Source organism: Carassius gibelio, chromosome A4, assembly GCF_023724105.1.
Source record: "Carassius gibelio isolate Cgi1373 ecotype wild population from Czech Republic chromosome A4, carGib1.2-hapl.c, whole genome shotgun sequence".
Taxonomy (NCBI): Eukaryota; Metazoa; Chordata; class Actinopteri; order Cypriniformes; family Cyprinidae; genus Carassius; species Carassius gibelio.
The window spans coordinates 33,420,035-33,443,440 of NC_068374.1; the positions used below are offsets into that span (position 1 = coordinate 33,420,035).

Here is a 23,406-nt window from a genome sequence, read left to right on the forward strand (position 1 = left end):
ACTCACCGTGACACAGAAAAACGGTAAATATCTTTTAATATTTTCATTGTGTCATTTCTAGTCACTCTGTTATTGTGTGAATGAGTGTGTGTGTATGTGTGTGTGTGTGTGTATATATATATATATATATATATATATATATATATATATATATATATATATATATATATATATATATATATATATATATTGCAGTTTATTTATTGGGTATACAAAAACACCCATTCAACATTTAGGTTTGATAAAATGTCAACAGACACACAAATGTTTATTTGAAATATTTGGTTATTTTTAATTTGAGGCCTTGAGGTACATAGAGTTCCTGAAAATCAGTACAGTCTTATAGAGAAAAAAGTGCATCCAAACAAAAACCCACCAACGAAATAAACAAGTGCATCTGTACCAGTGGCTTAAATTACAGTGAATGTAATAAATATGAAGAAGATATTCATATAATAATACTGTGATCAGTCTCATATAAAAGTGACCTGCCAAACCTGAATCTGTTAACTAAAAAGTGCAATTTGATATCCGTCAATTTAATGTATATTCATATGTAATAAATAGTTCAGTCTGTGATGTTAGATATGTAACACATATCACAGTCATAATAATCCTGAGTGTAGACAAAGGCGAAATGCTAAACAGAGTAAAATCCCGCAGTCTCTGTTCAACACACAGTAAGACACGACACAAGACTTGAATTCAATCTTAAAAGTGCAGCATATTCATTCAAAGGCATATTCCCACGTCTGTCTGCAGAAATAAGAAATTCAGTGCCAGAGGAACAGAAAGAAAAAGAGGCCGAGCTCAAGGTTTCAGGAGAACCAGACTGAGGAGCTGGGAAAGGAGTTGCTGGGCAGGCTGACTGATGGGGTAGTGTTTGGGAAGTTTGTCCTCCAGCCCTGACGTCTTCACATAGTACCTATAAAAAACACAAGATATATTATAATAACAGATATGACAGCTCTGCCTTAGCCTTGAATATATTTGAACCTCATGAAGAACCTGAACTCCTCCTTGAATCCCGTCCTGATGTATTTGCTCAAACAGGTGCTGTGCTGCAGACAGGCTAACAAAACCCGGCAGCGCTGGTACAGGAGAACCGCCTGAGACGGGCCGAGCGGATCCTGAGCACTTGAGAGAAGCAGAACCACCTGCTGGGCCTGATAGCCCACGAACGGGAGCTGCGAAAGAGCCAAACATTGATTCTGATGTGGAATCTGATCACGTGCATTCATGCAAATATGCATGAAAATGAAATGGGTATTTACTTACTAAGAATGGATGTGGTTTAAGCAAGCGAAACACCCAGCTGATGGTAAGGAAATGTCCCAGAGCAGGTGTGCGACTAGCCTTTGAACCAGAAGTGAGACAAGTAAAGCTGATGCATACATGCATATGCATAAATAATACACTAATGATACACTACTGGTCAAAAGTTTGGAGTAATTCTAATAATCTTGTAAATATTTTTAAAAGTCTGTTCTGCTCACTGAAGCTGCATTTATGTAATCAAAAATAAATCCAGTAAAAGCTCTAATATTGTGAAATATTATAAGAGTTTAAAATAACTGCCATATATTTTATAATGTAATTTATTTCTGTGATGGAAAGCTGAATTTTCAGTCTTTAGTGCCAGATGATCCTTCAAAAGTCATTCTAATATATCGATTAATATACTGCTCAGCTAATATCAGTTAATATTGGTGCTCAATTATTAATAATGGTTCTTATTATTATCATCGTTGAAAACAGTTATTTTCTTGTGAAACATTTAGTGGAAGCTGCACTTAATGTTTTTTGAATAGACGATTTAAAAGAGCAACATTTATTTGAAATATTTTGCAATATTATACATGTATTAAATTTCATTTTTGATCAATTTAATGTCTCTTTGTTTAATATATATATATATATATATATATATATATATATATATATATATATATATATATATATATATATATATATATACACATACATACAGCATATTATGATTTCTGAAGTATCATGTGACATCAAATACTGCATAATGATGCTGAAAATCCAGCTTTGCATTACAGGAATAAATTACATTTTAAAATGTATTTAAATAAAAAACAGTTTTTATACAGGGGATAGGAAACAGTTTGTTCAGTATTATGGCTATGTCTTAAGCTTTAAAACCACTATGCCTATTGAAAGTCCCCATAATCCACTTAAGCCAACATGTGTGTGTGTGTGTGTGTGTGTGTGTGTTTGTGTGTGTGTGGTGTATATAGTCTGTATACATAAATGCATGAAAAAATGCTACTCGCCTCCTGACAGAACACAACCACCTCAAACAGAAGCGCAGAAGCCGCATCCAAATAGTCTGCCTGCAGATGCTGCAGCTGCCATGCACAAATACACTTCATTATCAATTACATTTAATCAGCACAAATTAATTGATCATAAACAAGATATGAATGGAAAAATTTTCCTTATACCTGGGAAGTGAGAGTGAGTGTATGATAAAAAAATTGTTTTCACATTTTTCCATTAAGGAATATATTTAATACCTTATGAACTGAAGATTTGGAGCCATTAGTAGAGTCTGGCAGCTGGAGATCTGGATCACGCACTAAAGCGAGCAGCATGTTCTCCGTAAGAGCTCCCCTGTGTCAAACAGCAGGTATTTCTCATTGAAATATTACTGTTTATATAGTATTATCACTGGAGAGGTAGAAGCGCTCACTGTTTGGCCGTCAGCATGCTGAGCCTCGTCGCTTCGATCTCTGTTTCCCTGAACATCAGGCTTAATATCTGAACCACCAAAGTGCACAGCCTGCAGGACAGAGAGTTATCTTTGTTTCTGTCTTAATGTCCTCAGACTGCACATATTACAGAAAGCCTTCAGCAATGATCATCAAAATGTGCTCGGTGATGGTCTGAAGTAGTAAATGTCAACCTGAGAACATTACGAAGCTGCAGAACTTATAAACACGGATCGTTCAGCTTGTTATGAGACTGAAATGTGTTTTTCTTGTTGTGATTATTTTATTGTTGTGAATATAACCATTATAACTTTATTTAAAGCTTACAAAAAGCATATCTTACAACGTTCTACTAACTTTATTTTCGCCCCAAATATAGCGTTATTTGAATGTTTATTTGTAATATTGTTTGTAACGTTAGAATTTCCAGTTTTTCTTGCTGTGATTAGCGTTTTATTTAAAGGTGTCCAAAATGGTTCTTTAATGCTTTACTAAATTCATTTTTTGCCCAAAATATAACGTTATTTGAACTTTTATTTTCTGAAAATGTTCTGAAAACATGAAAATGTCTGGTTTTCTTGTTGATTATAATGTTATTTAAAGGTTACAAAAACGTTTCTCACAATGTTCTAACTTTATTTTCACCCACAATATAATTATTTATAATATTGTATGATAAAAATGTTGATTAGATTGTTATTTAAAAGTGACTAAAACATCTCTCAAACGTTCAAATAATGTTTTATTTGGGGTGACATTTAAATTTAGTAGAATGTTTACTCTTAACATTCTAAAAACATTCAAATCTCCAGATTGTCATGATTAGAATGTTATTTAAATGTTACAAAAATGTTTAAATAATCATCAAATTCATCATAGTAACATTCCGGAAATGCTGATCTCATTGTTTTCTCTCATCGCCAAAGGTATAAGAACATTCCGTTATTATGAACATCACCTTACGAACGTTTTGTCCTAAAAATTCTATAACTGTGAAAAATTTTTATGTTCCCTGGGTAACTAATGCAGAAGTTACATATCTGCGTTTCTTATTACGAGGCTTACAGAAGTCTGTCGGATGCATGAACTCCTTCCTGGCCGCTCTGAGAGCTTTCAGCCAGCGTTTTCACCAGGAAAGGATAGAGGTCCGGTGACTGAGGAGCAAATAAAAAAGGATTTTTTTTAGGAAATGTTCATTTTTGGATGAAGAGTGCATGTTACACAGCTGCATGTTACCCTCCAGAAGAGTTTTTTGATGGTGGGGTTGCGGTTGGTGGCTGTGTGCAGCTCCTGCAGGAGTAAATACAGACTCTCCAGGCCCACATCCTCCTGCAGCAGCTCTCCGCTCAACTGACTGAACAAGTGACACGTCCGTTCCCAGCTGGAAACACATCAGCACACCCTTTCATAGCTTGTGCATTTTCCACTGACCACACAGATAAATAAACTCAAGCTGTTCAGTCAGAAAGATGCAGTACCTGATTCTGTGAGATTTCTGTTTTTGAGGAGAAGAGGACATGCCACATCTCTTCCTGTACACTGGGTCCAGCATCAAAGTTGATCGCTATAAAAAGTACATAAATAAAAAAAGGGTGAGGGTGAGTTATTAATGACATAATTTTCCTTTTTGGGTGAACTAACCCTTTAACCTTCATACCACTGCGATGCCTTGCATAGACTTCTATTTAAAATGTATTTACTTACAATATGCAACAAATGCAATTACTTCCTCTGTAAAATGATCATCATACAAAATGAATTTTAAGCATTAAACACAAAGCGAGTAGAAACACGTACTATGATGTAGCTGCTCCAGGAGCTCTGCAGGTGAAGGTATATTCGGGATGATGGAGATACCGCATAAAGGTGTAACTCTTCCTCCTCCTCCTGCTCCTCTGTAGTTGTTCTCCTCATCAGTCCTGTCGAGACTGAAGCGCTGGGACTCTCTCGCTGGTCACTGGAGCTGGAGGAGTGAGCGGGAGAGCTATCAAACACAGACAGAGCCAAAACATCCGTGTGCGGACAGGAAGCTGAACGTCTCTTCGGAATGACGCTGCCTTCTTCTTCCTCCTGACCACCTTCACTGTAACAGACAAAGACAGTTACTTTATGTATTTTTAGAGCAAGGCAAACATGTCAAGGTGATTAACATCTCAAAGGGATAGTTCACCCAAAAATGAACACCTCTCATCATTTACTCACCCTCCAATATTGTTCCAAAAAGTTTATTTCTTCTTCTAAACACAAAAAGGGATATTTTGAAGAATGTAAGTGAACAAACAGTTGCCGGTAGCTATTGACTTCCACTTTAAGGAAAAAAAAAAATGCCATGGAAGTAAATGAGGAGGTTTGCTTCCCCACATTCTTCCAAATATATTTTTTTATATTCAGCAGAAGAAAGAAACTCATAAAGGTTTGGGGAGTAATTGATGAACGAATTAATTTTTGAGTGAACTATCAATTTAAGACCGTCTTAAAAGCACAGTAAAGAAAAAAAAAACTGCCATAAAATTATTATATTTTATTTTAGGTTCAAAAGTAGTTTTTAAATAGTAATATTATATTAAGAGTATTATCAATAATAATCATTAATATTTAAATTAATAATGTCATGAATGTATGTATGTATGTCATGGCAAGCAGGGTTATTATAGTTAATAAAAATCATAAAAACATTTGTTACTGGAAATGAAATAAACTGTAATTGAAATTTAAATACAATTAAATATTTTTAAAATGTTACAATTTAAAAAACACAACAAAATTACTAAAACTTTTAACTAAAATTAAATGAAAAACATAATAAAAAAATATATATATATTAATAAAACTATAATACAAACTATAATATACTGCATTCAAATAATAAAAATGTGTTTAATTTTAAGTTTAGATTTTAAGATTATTAAAGGGTTAGTTCCCCCAAAAATGACTCATGTCATGACATCATGTCGTTCCAAACCAGTGAGACCTCCGTTTATCTTCCGAACACAGTTTAATATATTTTAGATTTAGTCCGAGAGCTCTCAGTCCCTCCATTGAAGCTGTGTGTACGGTATACTGTCCATGTCCAGAAAGGTAAGAAAAACATCATCAAAGTAGTCCATGTTACATCAGAGGGTCAGTTAGAATTTGTTGAAGCATCAAAAATACATTTTGGTCCAAAAATAACAAAAATTACGACTTTATTCAGCATAGTCTTCTCTTCCGTGTCTGTCGTGAGCGCGTTCTTGATGCTGCTGACGTGTTATCTTTGTTATTGGGCGCACCAGAAAACACGTCAGCAGTGTCATACGTCATATTTTTGGACCAAAATTTATTTTTTCGATGCTTCAACAAATTCTAACTGACCCTCTGATGTCACATGGACTACTTTGAAGTCTCGGACTAAATCTAAAATATCTTAAACTGTGTTCCGAAGATGAACAGCAGTCTTACGGGTTTGGTACGACATGAGGGTGAGTTATTAATGACGTTTTTTTATTTTTGGGTGAACTAACCATTTATGAATCTCAAGGTTTAAAAGTACAGTAGAAAATTGTCTTTCTTTCGCAAAAATACTTCAGGGGTTAACTTTCTAATAAACTGATCTAAGACAGATCTGTTTATCATGAAAATAGGTCTCTTCAAAGATCTCCTCTGAACTGTATAATTAAACAGGGCCTTTGATAAAACATAAAAGCAACTTGTTGCGTCACTGGAATCTAATTGCACTGACAGAAAATTTCCATGAGGAGGCGCTGATGAGCGACATGTTCAGCACAGAACCTCACGGTTTGGATGTCGTTCCATTTCTCATTTCAGTCTTCTCTAATAGGATGCAGGATAAAGAGAACATCCTTCCATACGCCTCAGCCTTCTCACAATTTAGTAAAATGCTCAGAGACCGTGTCTGTACTACAACCGCACACCACCGATTCCCAAGCCTTCAACTCTGGAAAAGCTGCCTTTAGATAATGTTTAAAGTGCTTCCCATGTGGTTTACTCCTCAATGGCAAGCGCTCACAAATATGTGCTAAACGTGAACTAATGGTCTCCCTCGGGTCGGCTTCGACTCACTGCTCCTCTCTAAACATTACAGCTCTGCTCACATTCACACTGTTCTCAGAACAGTCTCAGAGACGTCTGGTGGCTGGCAGCTCCAGCACAAACACATGTCGTTAAGAACGTCAAGCTGCCGTGTTTTGCTGAGACAAACATCGTCTTTTAATTGGACATTTATTGCTCGTGGTTTCCGTCTCATCTCGTGCCCTGGCAACAGTGTGAATGACGCCAGTCCTCTCCTCTGCTCTGCAGTAAAGTCAGGACTGTCAACAGTGTAAAATGCATGACAGCACTACATCGTGTGCAGCAGCTGACGTCAGTTTTGGTTTTTAGTATTCATGTTTTTCAGCTTTCGTTATGAATATCAGTGTTTTAATTATTAACTAAAACTATAACTAACATAATAAAATGTAATTATTAGATATAAACAAACTAAATGGAAAAAAGTTCAAAACTCAAACAGAAATAAAAATAAAACTGAAATAAGTATATATATGTGTATATATATATAAATATATATATATATATATATATATATATATATATATATATATATATATATATATATATATGGAAATAAACTTACAAAAAATTATATAAAAACTACAATAAAGGAAAAAAATGGAAACTAAAAAAAAACTAAATTTATAATTAAATATAGTTTTTATTTATATTTTGTATTAATAATATGAATAAATTTTTTATATTTTGATTTTCTGTTTTCATTAACATTTTTGTTATTTCTGTTGTGTGTTTTTGTTTATGTCAGTTTTTGTTTTTTATTAATTATTTCAGTCTTGGTTTTACTTATTGTTGTACATCAACTTGAACATGGGAAATGTTCAAAATAAAATAAAAAGCTGAAATTATATATATAAATATATATTTAGAAGCAACAAAGTTCTTTATGGTTTTAGTTTTAAGTAAATTATAATAACCCTGATAATACTAAAATAACACTAATGAATACAGGTATTAGCACAAAAACAGCAAAAATTATTATATGACCTGAAAATCAGCATTAAATTAGATACACAACACTTCATAAACTTTGTGTGGTTTCCAATTGACTAGATCTGTCTTTCTTTTATCTCCGTTCATTAAACTTGAATATGTAATGCGACCTTCTCTCCGCTCTCCTTTCCCTCTTCAGATGCTCACGTTGCAGTATTTCAGAGAGCAACATGCTTTGCAAATAAAAAAGTTTTTTTATTATTAAAAAGCATAAATAGGAAGCATATTTAAAATTTTATATAATTGTAATTTCGTACCACTCTAAACTACAGTTCAATAAAATATCAAAAGTTTCCTTTATGGTCCATTAGATGAATGCTTTCTTTTGCATGTCACTGGATAAATCTCCAAGACAGTATTATGATGCCAGTGCATGTTAAACAATTCATCTGGATGACCTTTGATCCCTTAAATCAATATACTATATATTGATATCTTATAACACACATAAGAGCTTAATCAATTTAAGTTTCCAAGCAACAAAGCACAACACACTCGTCCCGTGAGATACAGAGCTGTGGGATTCAGAATATCTCTGCATTTATTATCGCACTGCTTTGTTTAATAGCTTGAGTTGCTAAGCAGACGAGTCTTCAAAACGGAGTCTGTTCGTTCTGAGCATTGTGGAGTCGGAGGCAGTAAAAAGCTGCGAGGTGGAGATAAAGCATGTTGTTTTGGGTGAACGTGAGGCCGTTAACAATGAGAGGACTTTACCTCATTGATGTGGGAGAGATTCTCCAGCTCGAGGACTCAGACGACAGGAGAACAGGACTCATGCCTGCAGGATCATAAAACACAATTGTTTCATTTTCAAGTTCAGGTTTATTTGAGCGGTTTTTTTCTTTTTTGGCTCTTTGGTAGAGCATTGCATTAGCAGCGCAAAAGGTCATGGGTTCAATTCCCAGGGAACACACATACTGGTAAAAAAATGTATAGTCTTAATGCACTTTAAGTTGCTTTGGATAAAGCATCTGCTAAATGCATAAATGTATTAAATGAGACGATAAACTGAAGTCTGCATGCAATTATCTACATTGACATTTATGCATTTGGTGGACGCTTTTATTCTGCATTCAAGGTACACATTGCATCATCACATTCCTTTTATTTTCAGTCCATAACTGCAATGCATATAGATATATCTGTATTTGACCGGCTACAGTAATAGAGCAAATTTGCAAATGAATGAATCCTCTCTATTCGCAGATGAACTCAAATGATGTAGAATCGCTGATTGTCCTTGAGCGTCCTGGTTCAGCTGTTTATCCGGCACTGGTTAAGCAGCTTTCCTGCACTGCGTTCACTAAATCTCAGTACAGAAGTGTCTCTTAACAGTTAAGATGAACACAAACCTCACAGCTGACACGTAGATGAATGTCAATGCTGAAAGAGCTCATGGATTAACACACATAACTGCTGCGGAGATTACAGCTTTGCATCACACTGTCCAGGGAAAAATGCCCTCACTTCTGGCGCTCTAATACTAATCAATAGTTATGCAATCATAGTTTGCATCTCCTGCTTGTGAACAGTTCATTCCTGATTAATAAATAATTCCTGATTGAATTAAATAGCTCTTTTACCCTCCAGTGAATGACGGGCACTTGAGTTGCGTCCTTGCACTGGAAATGATGGCTTATTCTGACCGGATCCTTTGGGTCTTGAGCTCTTTTTCCCAGGATTCTTTGTGGTATGGACAACACGGATGTGCTGTGAGCGTTCACGATCCTGTCCGCTTAGGAAATCAGGCAAATCATTGATCTGTGAGGAAAGACAGAGATTTGTATGCTTACGGTCTAACATTGACCTAATTACATCAGTGTAATCCGCTTGATGTGGGAATGAATGACCGTTTAATAACCTCTAATCATCAGTAATGAATTAGAATCATTAATAGTATAGAATATGCATGTTGTATATCTGAGGAAAATGCATTTTGCACCTAACAGATAAACTGCTTTTTCTTGATAATTCTGCTACTGTCTGTGACATTTACATGCTTCATCCAGTCTTTCAGCGCTGAAGCGTTCCATGACTCATGCTTTGATCTGTACGAACATGAGCTTACCAAACAAACCTTCTTTAAGAAGTTTAACATGACCGGATGAGCAAACGTCCTCACTATAATTAGCATTGTCTTAGCAGACAGTGGTGCTTTATTTGACATTTAGATCACATTGACTCAGCGGCGAGTGATCAGTAAATTAATAATAAATGATTATTAGTTAATTAAAATAATAATTCATATAATTTAATAAATAAAAAATATGCAATTATACATAATTATTAATAAGACTGTAAAAGTCTCTGGCCATGTAAAATGCATCCACATTTTTGGATGATTCCAAACTCCAAAAAAGAAATCCCCAAAAAATATGTGCATACTGTAACACAAATATCATTTACATTTTTTAATTTCCATGACCTTTCTAGGTTTAGTTATCATCACATTCCTTGTAATTTTCAGAAGCTTATGAATCCTGTTCAGAAGAGTATGGCCAAGTTCAATGACAATTCATTTTGCAATAAGGAATTGAATGCACATTCAGAGAAGTCAGCAAAATATCACAAATCATTTTTTTTATATATTGTTTCTGTTGATGTGCATATTGCACTGCTTTGTAACAGTTAACAGGTAAGATAAACACAAACCTCACAGTTGACACATAGATGAATGTCAATGCATATCACAAATTATTTCTTTTATATATTGTTTCTGTTGATGTGCATATTGCACTGCTTTGTACTGTTGTTTCACTATAATATACTATATAGTAAGTACTATATTGTTCTCTTGTGTTGTTTGAGTAAATGCATTCCCAGCTAACAGGGAACGTTCTCGCAACTTTGGTGAATTTTCTGGAAAGGTTCTCTCAATAGCCTAACGCTCTCAAAATGTTAGAACAAAAACCATAATTTATACATCATTCACGGAACGTTTCTCTAAAAGGTTTAGTTTGCAAAATGATAATGTTCCTATAAAGTTTTCTCCAACCAAGAACGTTTCTTAAACTTTCAAAAAGCTGAACATTCAGAAACAACATTTTCATAACTTAACTGGTTATGAAACGTTCTTGTTAGTTGGGTTTTCTTATTGTAATCAGTTGCGAATGTGATAATGAAGTAGGCAACTCTATATCAGCAGATGAAACAGTTCATTATTTATTATTTAGTTTGTATATCGCTCTCTCACCAGCTCGATGCTCTTGATGTGTCTGAAGCTGAGCGCCTCACGCAGCGCGCGCGGGTGATACTCGCTCAGATACACGCGCTCATCGCTCAGGATCACATGCATGAAAACCTTCTTCACCGACCCCGAGACCACCACACACGGCTCGTAGACCCGGATCCGCTCGTACACATCCCGACTGGTGTTCCTCTTGAGGAAAGAGTCCAGTTTGCTGTTGCTCGGACGGAGCAGTCCGTCCGCGCTGGTTCTGGCCATGGGAATGTCACCTTCGACACCACACACACACTACCTCCCATATCCCGCGCGTGCTGTCATATTAAACACCATGCAGAAGTTATTTCTCCATTCACTGATTCCCTGCTGTGCTGCTCTGCTGCAAGGTGTGTTCTCGCTCTCTGTGCGTATTAAACTCCAGTCAGTGGGAGCGGAGCGCGCTCTCGTTGCGCATGCGCTTCAGCCCTTATAAATAGTGCAGCATGGCTTGGCTTTCTGTAATGAGAGGTATACCGTATACATGCAATATGCAACAATAATGAAAGAAAGGTTACAAACGTAAAACAAACGAACAAAAAAATTAAATTAAAATATAGCTGATAAATTTGACACAATTAGTTAGCCAACATGTAATTATTATGAAAAACATTTGGATTTTTTATTTATTTATTTTTTTGAGTGGAATGAAACGTCTGCCTTTGTGTTTCCAGGGGGAAATCATACTGGTTTAGAAAGATATGCGGGTGAGTAAATCAGAAAATAATGTTAATTTTTGACTGATCTGTTCCTTTTATAGTCCTAATATATATTGTATAATAATGTAGAAATATATAATATCTATTATATAATTTATATTATATATATAATATATATTATTTTATTTTAATAAAAAATTTGCGGTTTAATGTAAGAGATGTGTGCGTGTGTTTAATGTTTTATGAGTGAAATGCATGCTGAAATGATCGCGCCATCCTGTGGACGTAAAGAGCAGATGCTTCTATTTCTTACTGAAGAAGTGTGGGGCAGTTACTAACTCTAACATAATGCTTCTCATCATTTCGGCATTCTCATATATAATTTAAAGCGTGAAAACGCCACTGCCCTCATATGGAGTCTACTATAGCCTAACAACAGTCATTTTAAACAGAACAATTTTATTACATAAAAAAGTCTACTTTTCATTGCAACAATATTCATGGATGAACATCTTTACATTTGAGTCAACATGAAATTTACAGCTGCCAGAGTCAGATTCTAGGATTAAACATTTAGTTGTGAATAGGACTTATATGTGAAACCATATATACTTAGTTTATATATAAACACACACACACACACACACACACACACTTTTTTAGATAATTGTGTGTGTGTGTGCATATTAAAAACACAAGACACATGCACAATCATTAAAATCTTTTTATTTGTTATAAACAAAATCAAGTATCATAGGTTTATGAGATCCCAGTGGACATTCATGTAATTCTCCTACAATTCTACAACACAAAAAAAAAACGTAGAGATATTATACTCTAATGATGCTCTAATGTGACTTGAAATGGTTGCATTTTTTCATTTAATGAGTGCAAGTAGTCAGAACCTTTACCACACAGATAAAAAGTACTTACTGACAATAATAAAACCTGGAGTGGATCACAGTACCAGGATGGAGTCCTCACCTCTACTAATGTCACTTTTCTCTCCAAGAAACTACACAGAGGGCCTCTTTAGAGTCATTCAGAAATGTCCTTACATATGCAACATATTAAATGTAACTACATTTGGACCCACACATGGTCTAACATCTAGATCTAGCGGTGTGTAGTGATCGAGGTGGCTCTAGCTTGAGTCCATCATTTCTCTTGGTTTTCTGAACTCCAGGAGCCGTTTGCACGTAGGGGCCGTAATCCGTCGCCATGGCCACAGTTGTAAAAGTTCTGAATAAAAGTGTGTTTCTATGGCCACAGATGCTGTGGAGCGGCACTGGGGTACGGCGGCAGAGCAGACTGTTCCCCGGGGCTTTCTGCGGGTGGAGGGGTGGGGAGGTGGAGGTAGACGGGCGCGCTGGGTGCAGTCGGCACTGTGGGTGTGGGGACCCTCTGCAGGACCACATGTGGGTACATATGACTTTCTGTACGGTAAAGAGCAGGAAGAGGAGCTTTCAGGAGGTTTTCCTGACTCCTGCAAAACAAACATAGCATTTTGAAAAAAAAAATGTATGTTTTTATTGAGCAAGGGTACATTAAAATGATAAAAACTAACAGTAAAGACATTAGTAATATAAAAATTTTTTTTTTTTTTAAATAAATGCTATTCTTTGGAACATTCAGCAAAGAATCTTGGGAAAAAAATGCATAACAGTTTCCAACAAAAACATTAAGCTGCACTACTGTTTACAAGGAAGATTGTTTCCACCCTGGAATTAAACTAGGTAACTGTAGCATGACTTTTCAGCAAGCTTTTCTGTGTTTATACAGTATCTCCTAACTTTGACTGACTATCAGTATAAAAAAAAGAGACATAAACACTTTACAGAGATTTAAACTCAGAATTGCGAAATATTAATAAAGCAGAATTTTAAGATATAAATGCACAATTGTGAAATACAAATTGCAGAACTGCTAGATATAAATGCTGAATTGTGACATTTGAATGCACAATTGTGAGATATAAATTCAGAATTGCAAGATACAAATTTATGCATAGTATTTATATATGAAGATCTAAAGAAAATCTAGAATTGTGACAAACTTGCGATTGCAAGTAAAAAAATAACCTTTAATTTTTTTTATTTTGCAGTGGAAGCAAAAAAAAAAAAAAATCAATAAAAAGCTCAGAATTCAGACAAAGCCTGTCAGAATTGTGACATTATAAATACATTTTAAAAGAGAATAAAATATAAAAAAAAAATATTTCCTCTTACATACTGATTATTTTTTTATGTGTGTGATTTAGTTTGATTAATTTCACATGTAAACACAATCAAGAATATGTAACACTGCACAGTTTCTCACCTCAGATACCCACGGTTATCATAACCAGCCAGTCCCCCCATATAGACCGGGCTCTCAGGGGTCAGATGGGGGTCAAGGTGCTGGGAAAGACTGTAAATTTTAGGAGGAGGAAAAGCTTCCCAGTCTCCTTCATCCCTCTCCAGCCAGCACTCGCTCCTCCAGGATGATTTGTGCTTGTCTCTCGTCCTGTAAACTCAGAGAAATCATTAGCATCTTCTCTGCATGTTTTAAACTCCCTTGTCTCTTCCTCCCCAGATGTGCATACCTGCCCCGTCTGTCTGTCTGTTCTGCCCTCGCTTTGCTCATGCGCTCCTGCAGACAGCAGATGATGAAGGACACGGACATGGCGAGGATGACGATGCTGCTCACTACCGATGCCAGTACAGCCACTCTCAGCCCGCGGTCCTCTGGTTTGGGAATGGCTACCATATTTACACAATATTCCACATTGAAAATCTGGGATTTAACTAGTAGGAGTGCATTTCTTAGGTGTTTTTATCTCTTAAAACAGAAATGATGGCAGTGAACACAGACCCTCACAGTCGGGTGGGTAGTTGCTCCACTGAGCGCTGTCGCTACGCAGGACACAGGTGATCTTCTCGCTGCCCACCAGCTGGTACGCCTCGAGGCACCAGAACACCAAAACTGTGCCCACGGACATCCCAGAGCCTTCCTCTACATAGAAAGAGCCTCGCCGAGGGGGAAGCAGCGTCGTGCAGCTCAGGCCTGCAAATACACAGCACGGTTAGAAACCACTTTAAATATACACTTAAATCAAAACTGAATAGAATAGAATAGAATAGAATAGAATAGAATAGAATAGAATAGAATGCAAGTTGATGCTATCCTTTGGAATATAACTAAACACTGTCGAATAGAACAGAATAGAATAGAATGCAACTTGTTGCTAATCACATATTCATTTTTGAACTAAATCTGATGTATAACAGAATGGAGTAGAATAGAATGAAACTTGTTGCTATCACTTTTTCATGACTGGACTAAATAGAATACAATAGAACTCAACTTGTTACAATCGCTTTTTATAGAATAACATTTATTGCTTTCACTTTTTCATAATTGGATTAAATGAAACAGAATAGAATATATAGATTAAAATAGAATGAAATAGAATAGAATGTAGAATTTGTTGCTATTGCTTTTTAATGATTGGACTAAATAGAACAGAAAAGAACAAAACAGAACAGAACAGAATAGAATAGAATAGAATGCAGTTTGTTGCTATTGCTTTTTAATGATTGGACTAAATAGAACAGAAAAGAAAAGAACAGAACAGAAAATAACAGAACAGAATAGAATGGAATATAATAGAACAGAATATAATAGAATAGAAATAGAATGCAGTTTGTTGCTATTGCTTTTTAATGATAGGACTAAATAGAACAGAAAAGAACAGAACAGAACAGAATATAATAGAATAGAATGCAGTTTGTTGCTATTGCTTTTTAATGATAGGACTAAATAGAACAGAAAAGAACAGAATAGAACAGAATAGAATAGAATAGAATGCAGTTTGTTGCTATTGCTTTTTAATGATTGGACTAAATAGAACAGAAAAGAACAAAACAGAACAGAACAGAACAGAACAGAACAGAATAGAATAGAATAGAACATAATAAAATAGAATAGAATGCAGTTTGTTGCTATTGCTTTTTAACGATTGGACTAAATAGAACAGAAAAGAACAAAACAGAACAGAACAGAATAGAATAGAATAGAATGCAGTTTGTTGCTATTGCTTTTTAATGATTGGACTAAATAGAACAGAAAAGAACAAAACAGAACAGAACAGAATAGAATAGAATAGAATAGAACATAATAAAATAGAATAGAATGCAGTTTGTTGCTATTGCTTTTTAACGATTGGACTAAATAAAACAGAAAAGAACAGAACAGAACAGAACAGAATAGAATAGAATGCAGTTTGTTGCTATTGCTTTTTAATGATTGGAATAAATTGAACAGAAAAGAACAGAAAAGAATATAATATAATATAATATAATATAATATAATATAATATAATATAATATAATATAATATAATATAATATAATATAATATAATATAATATAATATAATAGAATGCAGTTTGTTGCTATTGCTTTTTAATGATTGGAATAAATTGAACAGAAAAGAACAGAATATAATATAATATAATATAATATAATATAATATAATATAATATAATATAATATAATATAATATAATATAATAGAATGCAGTTTGTTGCTATTGCTTTTTAATGATTGGACTAAATAGAACAGAAAAGAACAGAACAGAACAGAACAGAACAGAATAGAATAGAATAGAATAGAATGCAGCTTGCATTCTAATTTTTCTTAATTTTTTTGGACTTGTTATTTTTGCTAGGCAAATGATAAATGTAGAAATGAAAAGACACCTGGCAACCACTCAGTGTAATACATAAATAAATACAAATAATAAAAAAGTATAAATAATAAATGTCAGTAATCACAATATCAACACTTATGTTTGTCTGTGAGTGTATGTGTGCAAGAACGTTTTCCTGGGCCTTATTTAACAGTATTAGTTATCCTCGAGGGCTTAGATGAATGCATTTCCCCCTCTCTCTTTCCATCAGTACCAACAGGGTGTTTTCTCCTGCGCTCTATCCCATAATCCACCTCTCCTCCAGTCTCTCCACATTCCCACCGAGGATTCAGCATCTTCTGTTTTCTCCAATCCAAGTTTTCATCATTCCACTGTCCATCTCCACTGTCAATATACAGTCAGACGGAGCTCGTGTTGACTGTGCTGGAGTCAGTGTGATTAAGCTGGCAGGGTCACTGGATGGTGTTTATTGTTCACACCAGTTTCAGTCCTGTGCTGGTCTCATTAAGCCTGGCTTAACTGGCATGGCAATGCTGCTAGCATTAAGCAATCCGACTCCATGGCAAAATAAATAAATAACTCATCTGTCAGTTTCGTTTTCTCTCCTCCGTCCCATCTCACATACTCCCCAAGGGTCACACCAGAGAGTTGCTCTTAGAATAGAACACGGTTAAATAAAGCATAGGGCCGTGCATTAAAAATTGATTACCCACAAGTCCCTGTAGCTGAGGAGGCCGGGATGATGCAGCCTGACCACACGCTCGTGAAGCTACACTGCCATAAAACCACAGACGTTCTCCAGCGGGACAGTTTGAATAGATCAGTTTGTCAATGCATGAACATGTGACTTCAGCAAGGAACGCTGTGGTGTATCGTTCTCGTGTTATTGTAACTCATCTGCTGAGCTCACCAGCTATTCCTGTGTACTCCGGCTTTCTCTCTTTAACACTGTCAGTTAAGTAATCCCTTTAAAGAAGTGACGTGGAAGCCTCTGTATTTGTGTTACAGGTAAATGAGTGACTTAGAGCGAATGGAACAACTTTACAGGATGTATTTTTATTAAAGGAAGTGCATTATGCTATTCTTTTAGTATCTTTAAGATTGCAATTGCATCATTAGAATGCATTAGATTTTATTTGTAGACTTGCTGTTTCCATTTTAATTGTATTAGTTTAAGGTTTTAGGGATTTTGTGTTTTTTTTCATATTGTTTTACTGCAGTTTTATTTTGAACTTAATTATTCAACTTAAATTAACTATAATTACTCTGCATTATGGATTATCTGCATTATTATCATAGCAATTAAAATTATTACTGTTTTTTTATGTTCTTAATATAAGAGTGATTATTAAATTCCCATTACTATAATGGGGTAAAAATACAATTATTATTATTATTGTAATTATTATTTTAATTTAAAATCAAGATAAATTAAAGGCATAATAATTACTATCATGGTTTGTAAACAATTTACAGTACATTATATATTATTAGTAATAATGATTTATTTATATGTGCACATGAGAATGAGATTTTTGCATAATATATATTTTTCACGTATATTCTGTAATAATTTTTCTAAATTAAATTAAATGTAATACAAGAAAAAAACTAAATGCATAAAAATTACAAATTAAATAATATAAAATTAATTTTACAGTAATTAACTTTCTTTTTTTTTATAAGAATTTTGGGGCTAAATGTGATTAATTATCATAGAAAAAATGCCACCGTGCAAAATTCTTAATGTCCTTAACATTTTTCTTCAAACCAAATATATCTATTTTTCTTTAAGCAGAATATTATTCTTATTCCCTTCTTTTGATTTTAGGATGAAATCTGACCCGTGCATGTTCTTATTCAGGAAAGATCCACTTCAAACTCCTTCAGGTTTGCAGTGCACTGAAAGCTGAAAGCAGGGCAAATTCTGTCATGGCTACAGTAGCGCATTTCAGTTTCATAGCTGGCAACCCTGTAACGGAACTGACAAACTGCCAACTATCCCACTGCCCGCCATTACCACGTGGAAAAAAGCATCCTTTGTTTCACCTGTGCAATAAACCTCAAGGTAACTGACACTTGTGGAAGATGTCTTTTCCTTCACAGATTCATTATACTGCATTCAAACTCAAGTATTAGCTTGATAATGTCAGAGATCCACAAATCTGTCATGCATATTGACTTTGCAAATAGTTTATTGATGTTTCTTGAGCCAAAGTACGCTAAAAGTATGCATGGCTTGCATATTTTATATGTTCTCCAATCATAATATAATTCCGTTATATGCGGTTCAGTCTGGTCTGATTCCCACTGGTGATTTTATCTGAGCCATTATGAAAGCTCTGTTTGTTTGTAAACCCTTAAGAAGATTTTGCATTTTAAAGCCAACACGTGAATTTCACAAGAAGTGCTCGTGTTTTAATATATTTGTATGTTTGGGGACTGTGAATGCTGCAGGTTGAGTCTGCTCTTTATGAAAAAGATATGCAAAACTTGCTGTTTGGAGTTTAGAAACATGCACTACAACTTTTTGGGTCCATTTGATAATCTTTGCATAGCACTTTATAATGATATGCAGTTATTATATCATTATGACAGAATATTGATGTTATACAAACCTGTGTAATTGTTTGTAGGGGCCTCAGAGCTGTTCAGAGATGGAGTGGTCCGATAAAACACTGGACTGACCGAAGACCCTTCATGTGGCGTAAAAGTCAGAGCCGAGATCCACGTCACAGACCACAGCAGGAAGCTCCAGGTGAGCCGGCTGTCCTTCAAAGCCATCGGAGTCTGGGGTTAAAAATGAGATGGAAAGTGTGAATGTCAGTCGTTCATATCCGCTGGTCCTTGGTGAGTCCTGAGACTTTTCTGTGCTTCAGGAGCCAAATGCAGGCTGTTCGCTCAGGGACAGAGAGAGAGAGAGAGAGAGAGAGAGAGAGAGAGAGGGAGGGAGTTACGCTGTGCAGCGCTGCTGTGTGTTTCTCCTCTGTAAGCTGCTTGTCACTGCTGCGGCTCCACTGCTGATTATGAGCCGCTTGCGTAATGCAACACACAGCAGAGCTGCAGTCACACATCCTCATGAACATATGCTCTCTCTCTCTCTCTCTCTCTCTCTCTCTCCCACGTGATTACAAGCTTGTGGCTTTAAAGTGGTGGCATATTTACTAGTAAGAGTTAGTCTTAAAGAATTGCGGTGAATTAAATCTAAGTAATCCAAACTAAATTTCCAGTTGCATCATGTTTTACTAATACATAAATATTTTCCATATTTCAAACTTTAAAATAACAACAACAAAAAAATAAATATTGGTGTGTGTATTGGTATATATATACACACTGTATATATGCACACTGTATATATACATACATATACATATATAAACACCAAGACTGCATTTATTTGATCAAAAATACAGTAAAAACAGTAATATTGTAAATTATTATTATACAATTTAAAATAACTGTTTCCTATTTGAATATATTTTAAAATTTAATTTACATTTCAGCATCATTACTCCAGTCTTCAGAGTCACATGATCCTTCAGAAGTCATTCTGATATGCTGATTTGCTGCAAAAGAAACATTTCTTAATTTCTTCAATGTTGAAAACATTTTTGTGGAATATATACAATATTGCGTTTATACACACATATTAAATAAATTAATACATTTAGAAATTAATTTATACTTTTATTACACATATGCAGTATAATTATATATTTAATGAACATCATATTCCAAATATTTTTTATTCTCAAATCAGTGCCAATAAAGTTTTTGTATTACAACGTACCCCACAATGTGCCAGCATGACCCCATAAAGGTGTGACAACTAGCTCCCTTCACTTCTAGTAATGACTCATCGTATTATCTAATGATGTCTGGTTTAATTTTGATTGCATTCTCATACTTATTAATTTTCATATATGCTTTAAAGGAACACTCCACTCCAATTAATAATATTTTTGTTTCTTTTTTTTTTTTAAAATAGGCTCATTTTCCAACTCATCAGCCGATCTCCGGGTCTGGAATTAGCACCTTAGCTTAGCTTAGCTTAGCATAGATCATTAAATCTGATTAGACCGTTAGCATCTCGCTCAAAAATGACCAAAGAGTTTCTTTATTTGTCCTATTTAAAACTTGACTCTTCTGTACAGTAGTAGTGTCGTGTACTAAGACTGACAGAAAATGAAAGGTTATGATTTCCTAGACTGATATGGCTAGGAACTATAGCTACTCTCATTCTTGCGTAATATCTTTTCTTCACGGTAATTTTACAAAGCAGCACCTGAAAATAGTCCCCAGCTAGTTTGTGTAGTTGCAGCAATAGCAAAGTTGACTGGGACTATTTTCAGGCACTGTGTCTTATAATCATCTACTTTATTCATTCATTCATTCCTTCATTCTTGATTATACTAAAGATTATAAACTCGCTCACAGCAGCTAATAATATCCTGTTGAGGGCTGACAGTGCCGTCTCTGTGCAGTGATGTTGGTGACAGACTCCTCTTTCTCTAGCCGTGGCTCTGCTGAGAGGGAAACAATCAGACTTTTATTTCATTCTGAGTTTTCTCTCTCAACGTTAGACTTCTTCAGCATGAGTAACTGCTTGTTCCATTGATTAATCAAACACCTCGGCCCGTCTTTTAAATCTCTGTAATGCTTTGAGATCCTCGCCTGCATCATGCCATATAAACCTGATCTTAATGGCTCCTCTCACCCCATCAAACCCTTTTAACGCTGTCCAAGAGGAGGACAGCTCTTAATCTTCAGCATTGTGTCATGGAGAACATGGTCTTTTCACAGCCTCATGCAGGAACAGCGGCTCTCCGGATTGAAGATTTAAGCGTTACTGACATTCATCCCCTGCTAAAACCTTAAAGAGCTTTACAGGTAACTTAGGCAACATTGATTAGGTTATGCAACCTTGTATTTGCCGTTTACTGTCTGTATGGAGAGCAGACTATTGATTTAAGTGTAGATGTATGCAGAACAGGTAATGTGATTACACTCGAGAATAAAAGTCAATCAAACAAAAGCACACAAACAGCTCTGTCCCCCCCACTGTGACCAAACAAAGCTTTGGTTTACTACAGCATTCCCGCAGATTAGGTTTTCTCACTCAGAAAGAAATTACAAAGACTTAGAGCATATTATGCAACAGAAAAGCGGCAAATAGAGATTTTTATTCGTTGTTGCTGTATTATGTTGCAGTTATTTTATAAAACACTTCACTGTACAATCTTTAAAACTAATACTAGAAAAATGCCAATTCAGTTACAGTAATTGCTTTGTTTTCCACTAGATGGCGTGTTATTCACATTATGCTCAGTTTAAAACGTATTAAACTGACTGAAGTTTCAGACTGATGTTGGAATTTAATTTAATTTAATTTAATTTAATTTAATTTAATTTAATTTAATTTAATTTTGTATTTATATTTATAATGAATGATTGTAAATGAATAATAAATGTTGTGCATAATTTATCTTATTAATTATATATATATATATATATATATATATATATATATATATATATATATATATACACACACACACTTAATATACACACACACACACACACGCACACACACACATATATATTCACATATTAATTTAAATATTATAATACAATTATTAGAAAATTCAATAACATGGAAAATGTTATAGTAGCCTACGATTTATAATTATATATGTATACTCATTAAGTAATATAATACACGTAATTATATTAATTATAATTCAATCATATTTTCATATGATGTAATTAATGTTAGATTGAGAGAGATAATTAGTGTGTGTGTGTGTATATACAAACACACACACACACACACACACACACACACACACACACAAACACATTGTAATTGCATTTTAATTTATAAATAATTAATAAATTATACATTTTATAAGAATTTATTAAAATTGGACACTTTACTGGATTTATATAATGAGTATACATTTACAGTATAAATCAGAAGTGTACCATATATTTTTAAATTATATACAAATTATAATACATATTATAAATAATATAGTTTTATTAGAATTACAGTTGGGCACACCTTACTGAATTATAATTCTACATTTTCTTTAAAACCTTTTGATAATAAGGCATTTTCATAAATGCTGAAATGTGGATTGATTGACTGATTTGAATGAAAAGCAGCACAGTTCAGGATGCATATCATTTGTGTAATATTTTGTTGATTGTACTATTATGCTAAAAAGTGTAAAACAGTCATAATAAAGCATGAGTACGTACCGTCGGTTAATGCACTATAGCCTGCTTACATTCTGCGCACAATGACATATGGGTTTAATGCGAGCTTTTGTGCGCGTGATAAAGCAGGTGCTTCTGCTCTTTATTTCCTGACAGTCTCAACAGAATGTTCTCTGCTCCCTGTTGGGTTTATTCTGAGAAACCGACGCTGCTGCATGTAAACGGTTCAATTTGGCTCATGAGCATCGCTACCCCACATACATTCATAAACTCACTCATTCACCTCTGATTGGTCCAGCTTCAAACTGGGAGGAGATACAGTTAGATGAAAGTAAAATTACCTTGACGGAGCACTCATAGATTCCATCTTCATCCTTGGAGACCCTTTTACGCTTGGACAGCTCATGCATGCTTATCCTCAACTGGTGCCGTTTTACAGTGTAAAAAATAAGAAAGCATGGCGAATCAGAGATAGACACATTTACAGGCGGAGACACAAAAGAGCCATCGGTGTCCTTATCATAAATACATCCTGAAAGGGGTATAAGAGGGTCTGCAATCACTCCTGGATGGACTAGAAGGAGTACAGGAACATTCAAACAGGAACCAAAGAGAAAGAGTCCGCTCTCAATCCATGCAAACTTTTCTGAGGAGACGCGAAGCGCGTGAAACGCACGGAAAGGGAAACGACTGTTTGCGTGGACATCAAGTAGTACGTCACGAGTGCAATTATAATTAAAAAATAAAATAAAATAAGCTGAAAGTGGGGTATAGAAAACTTCTTGACAAAACCTTTGAAGATTCCCTGGACTTCT

At 34.8% G+C, this 23,406-nt stretch overlaps 2 protein-coding genes across 5 annotated transcripts; both read right to left on the bottom strand.

The window, feature by feature from the left end:
- Positions 1–267: 267 nt before the first annotated feature.
- ca4h12orf56 (chromosome A4 C12orf56 homolog) lies at positions 268–11,386 on the bottom strand. Its single transcript, XM_052583296.1, has 13 exons — positions 10,990–11,386; positions 9,380–9,557; positions 8,511–8,574; positions 4,536–4,821; positions 4,217–4,302; positions 3,975–4,119; positions 3,804–3,892; positions 2,720–2,809; positions 2,544–2,640; positions 2,301–2,375; positions 1,279–1,356; positions 1,009–1,187; positions 268–925 (listed from the first exon to the last, which is right to left on the bottom strand). Exons 1-13 carry the CDS (start codon positions 11,239–11,241, stop codon positions 811–813), a joined length of 1,734 nt encoding a protein of 577 aa, XP_052439256.1. The 5' UTR covers positions 11,242–11,386; the 3' UTR covers positions 268–810.
- A 999-nt stretch (positions 11,387–12,385) lies between these two features.
- LOC127978572 (uncharacterized) lies at positions 12,386–23,405 on the bottom strand. Of its 4 annotated transcripts, none has more exons than XM_052583318.1 (6): positions 22,933–23,405; positions 18,985–19,156; positions 14,529–14,720; positions 14,260–14,416; positions 13,995–14,180; positions 12,386–13,161 (listed from the first exon to the last, which is right to left on the bottom strand). In XM_052583318.1, the coding sequence occupies exons 1-6, from the start codon at positions 22,999–23,001 to the stop codon at positions 12,936–12,938; spliced, it is 1,002 nt and encodes a 333-aa protein (XP_052439278.1). In that variant the 5' UTR covers positions 23,002–23,405; the 3' UTR covers positions 12,386–12,935. The 4 variants fall into 4 exon arrangements, with proteins under 4 accessions (XP_052439278.1, XP_052439287.1, XP_052439303.1 ...); XM_052583327.1 differs by lacking the exon at positions 22,933–23,405 and adding an exon at positions 22,634–22,764; XM_052583343.1 differs by lacking the exon at positions 22,933–23,405 and adding an exon at positions 21,087–21,104.
- Position 23,406: the final 1 nt, after the last annotated feature.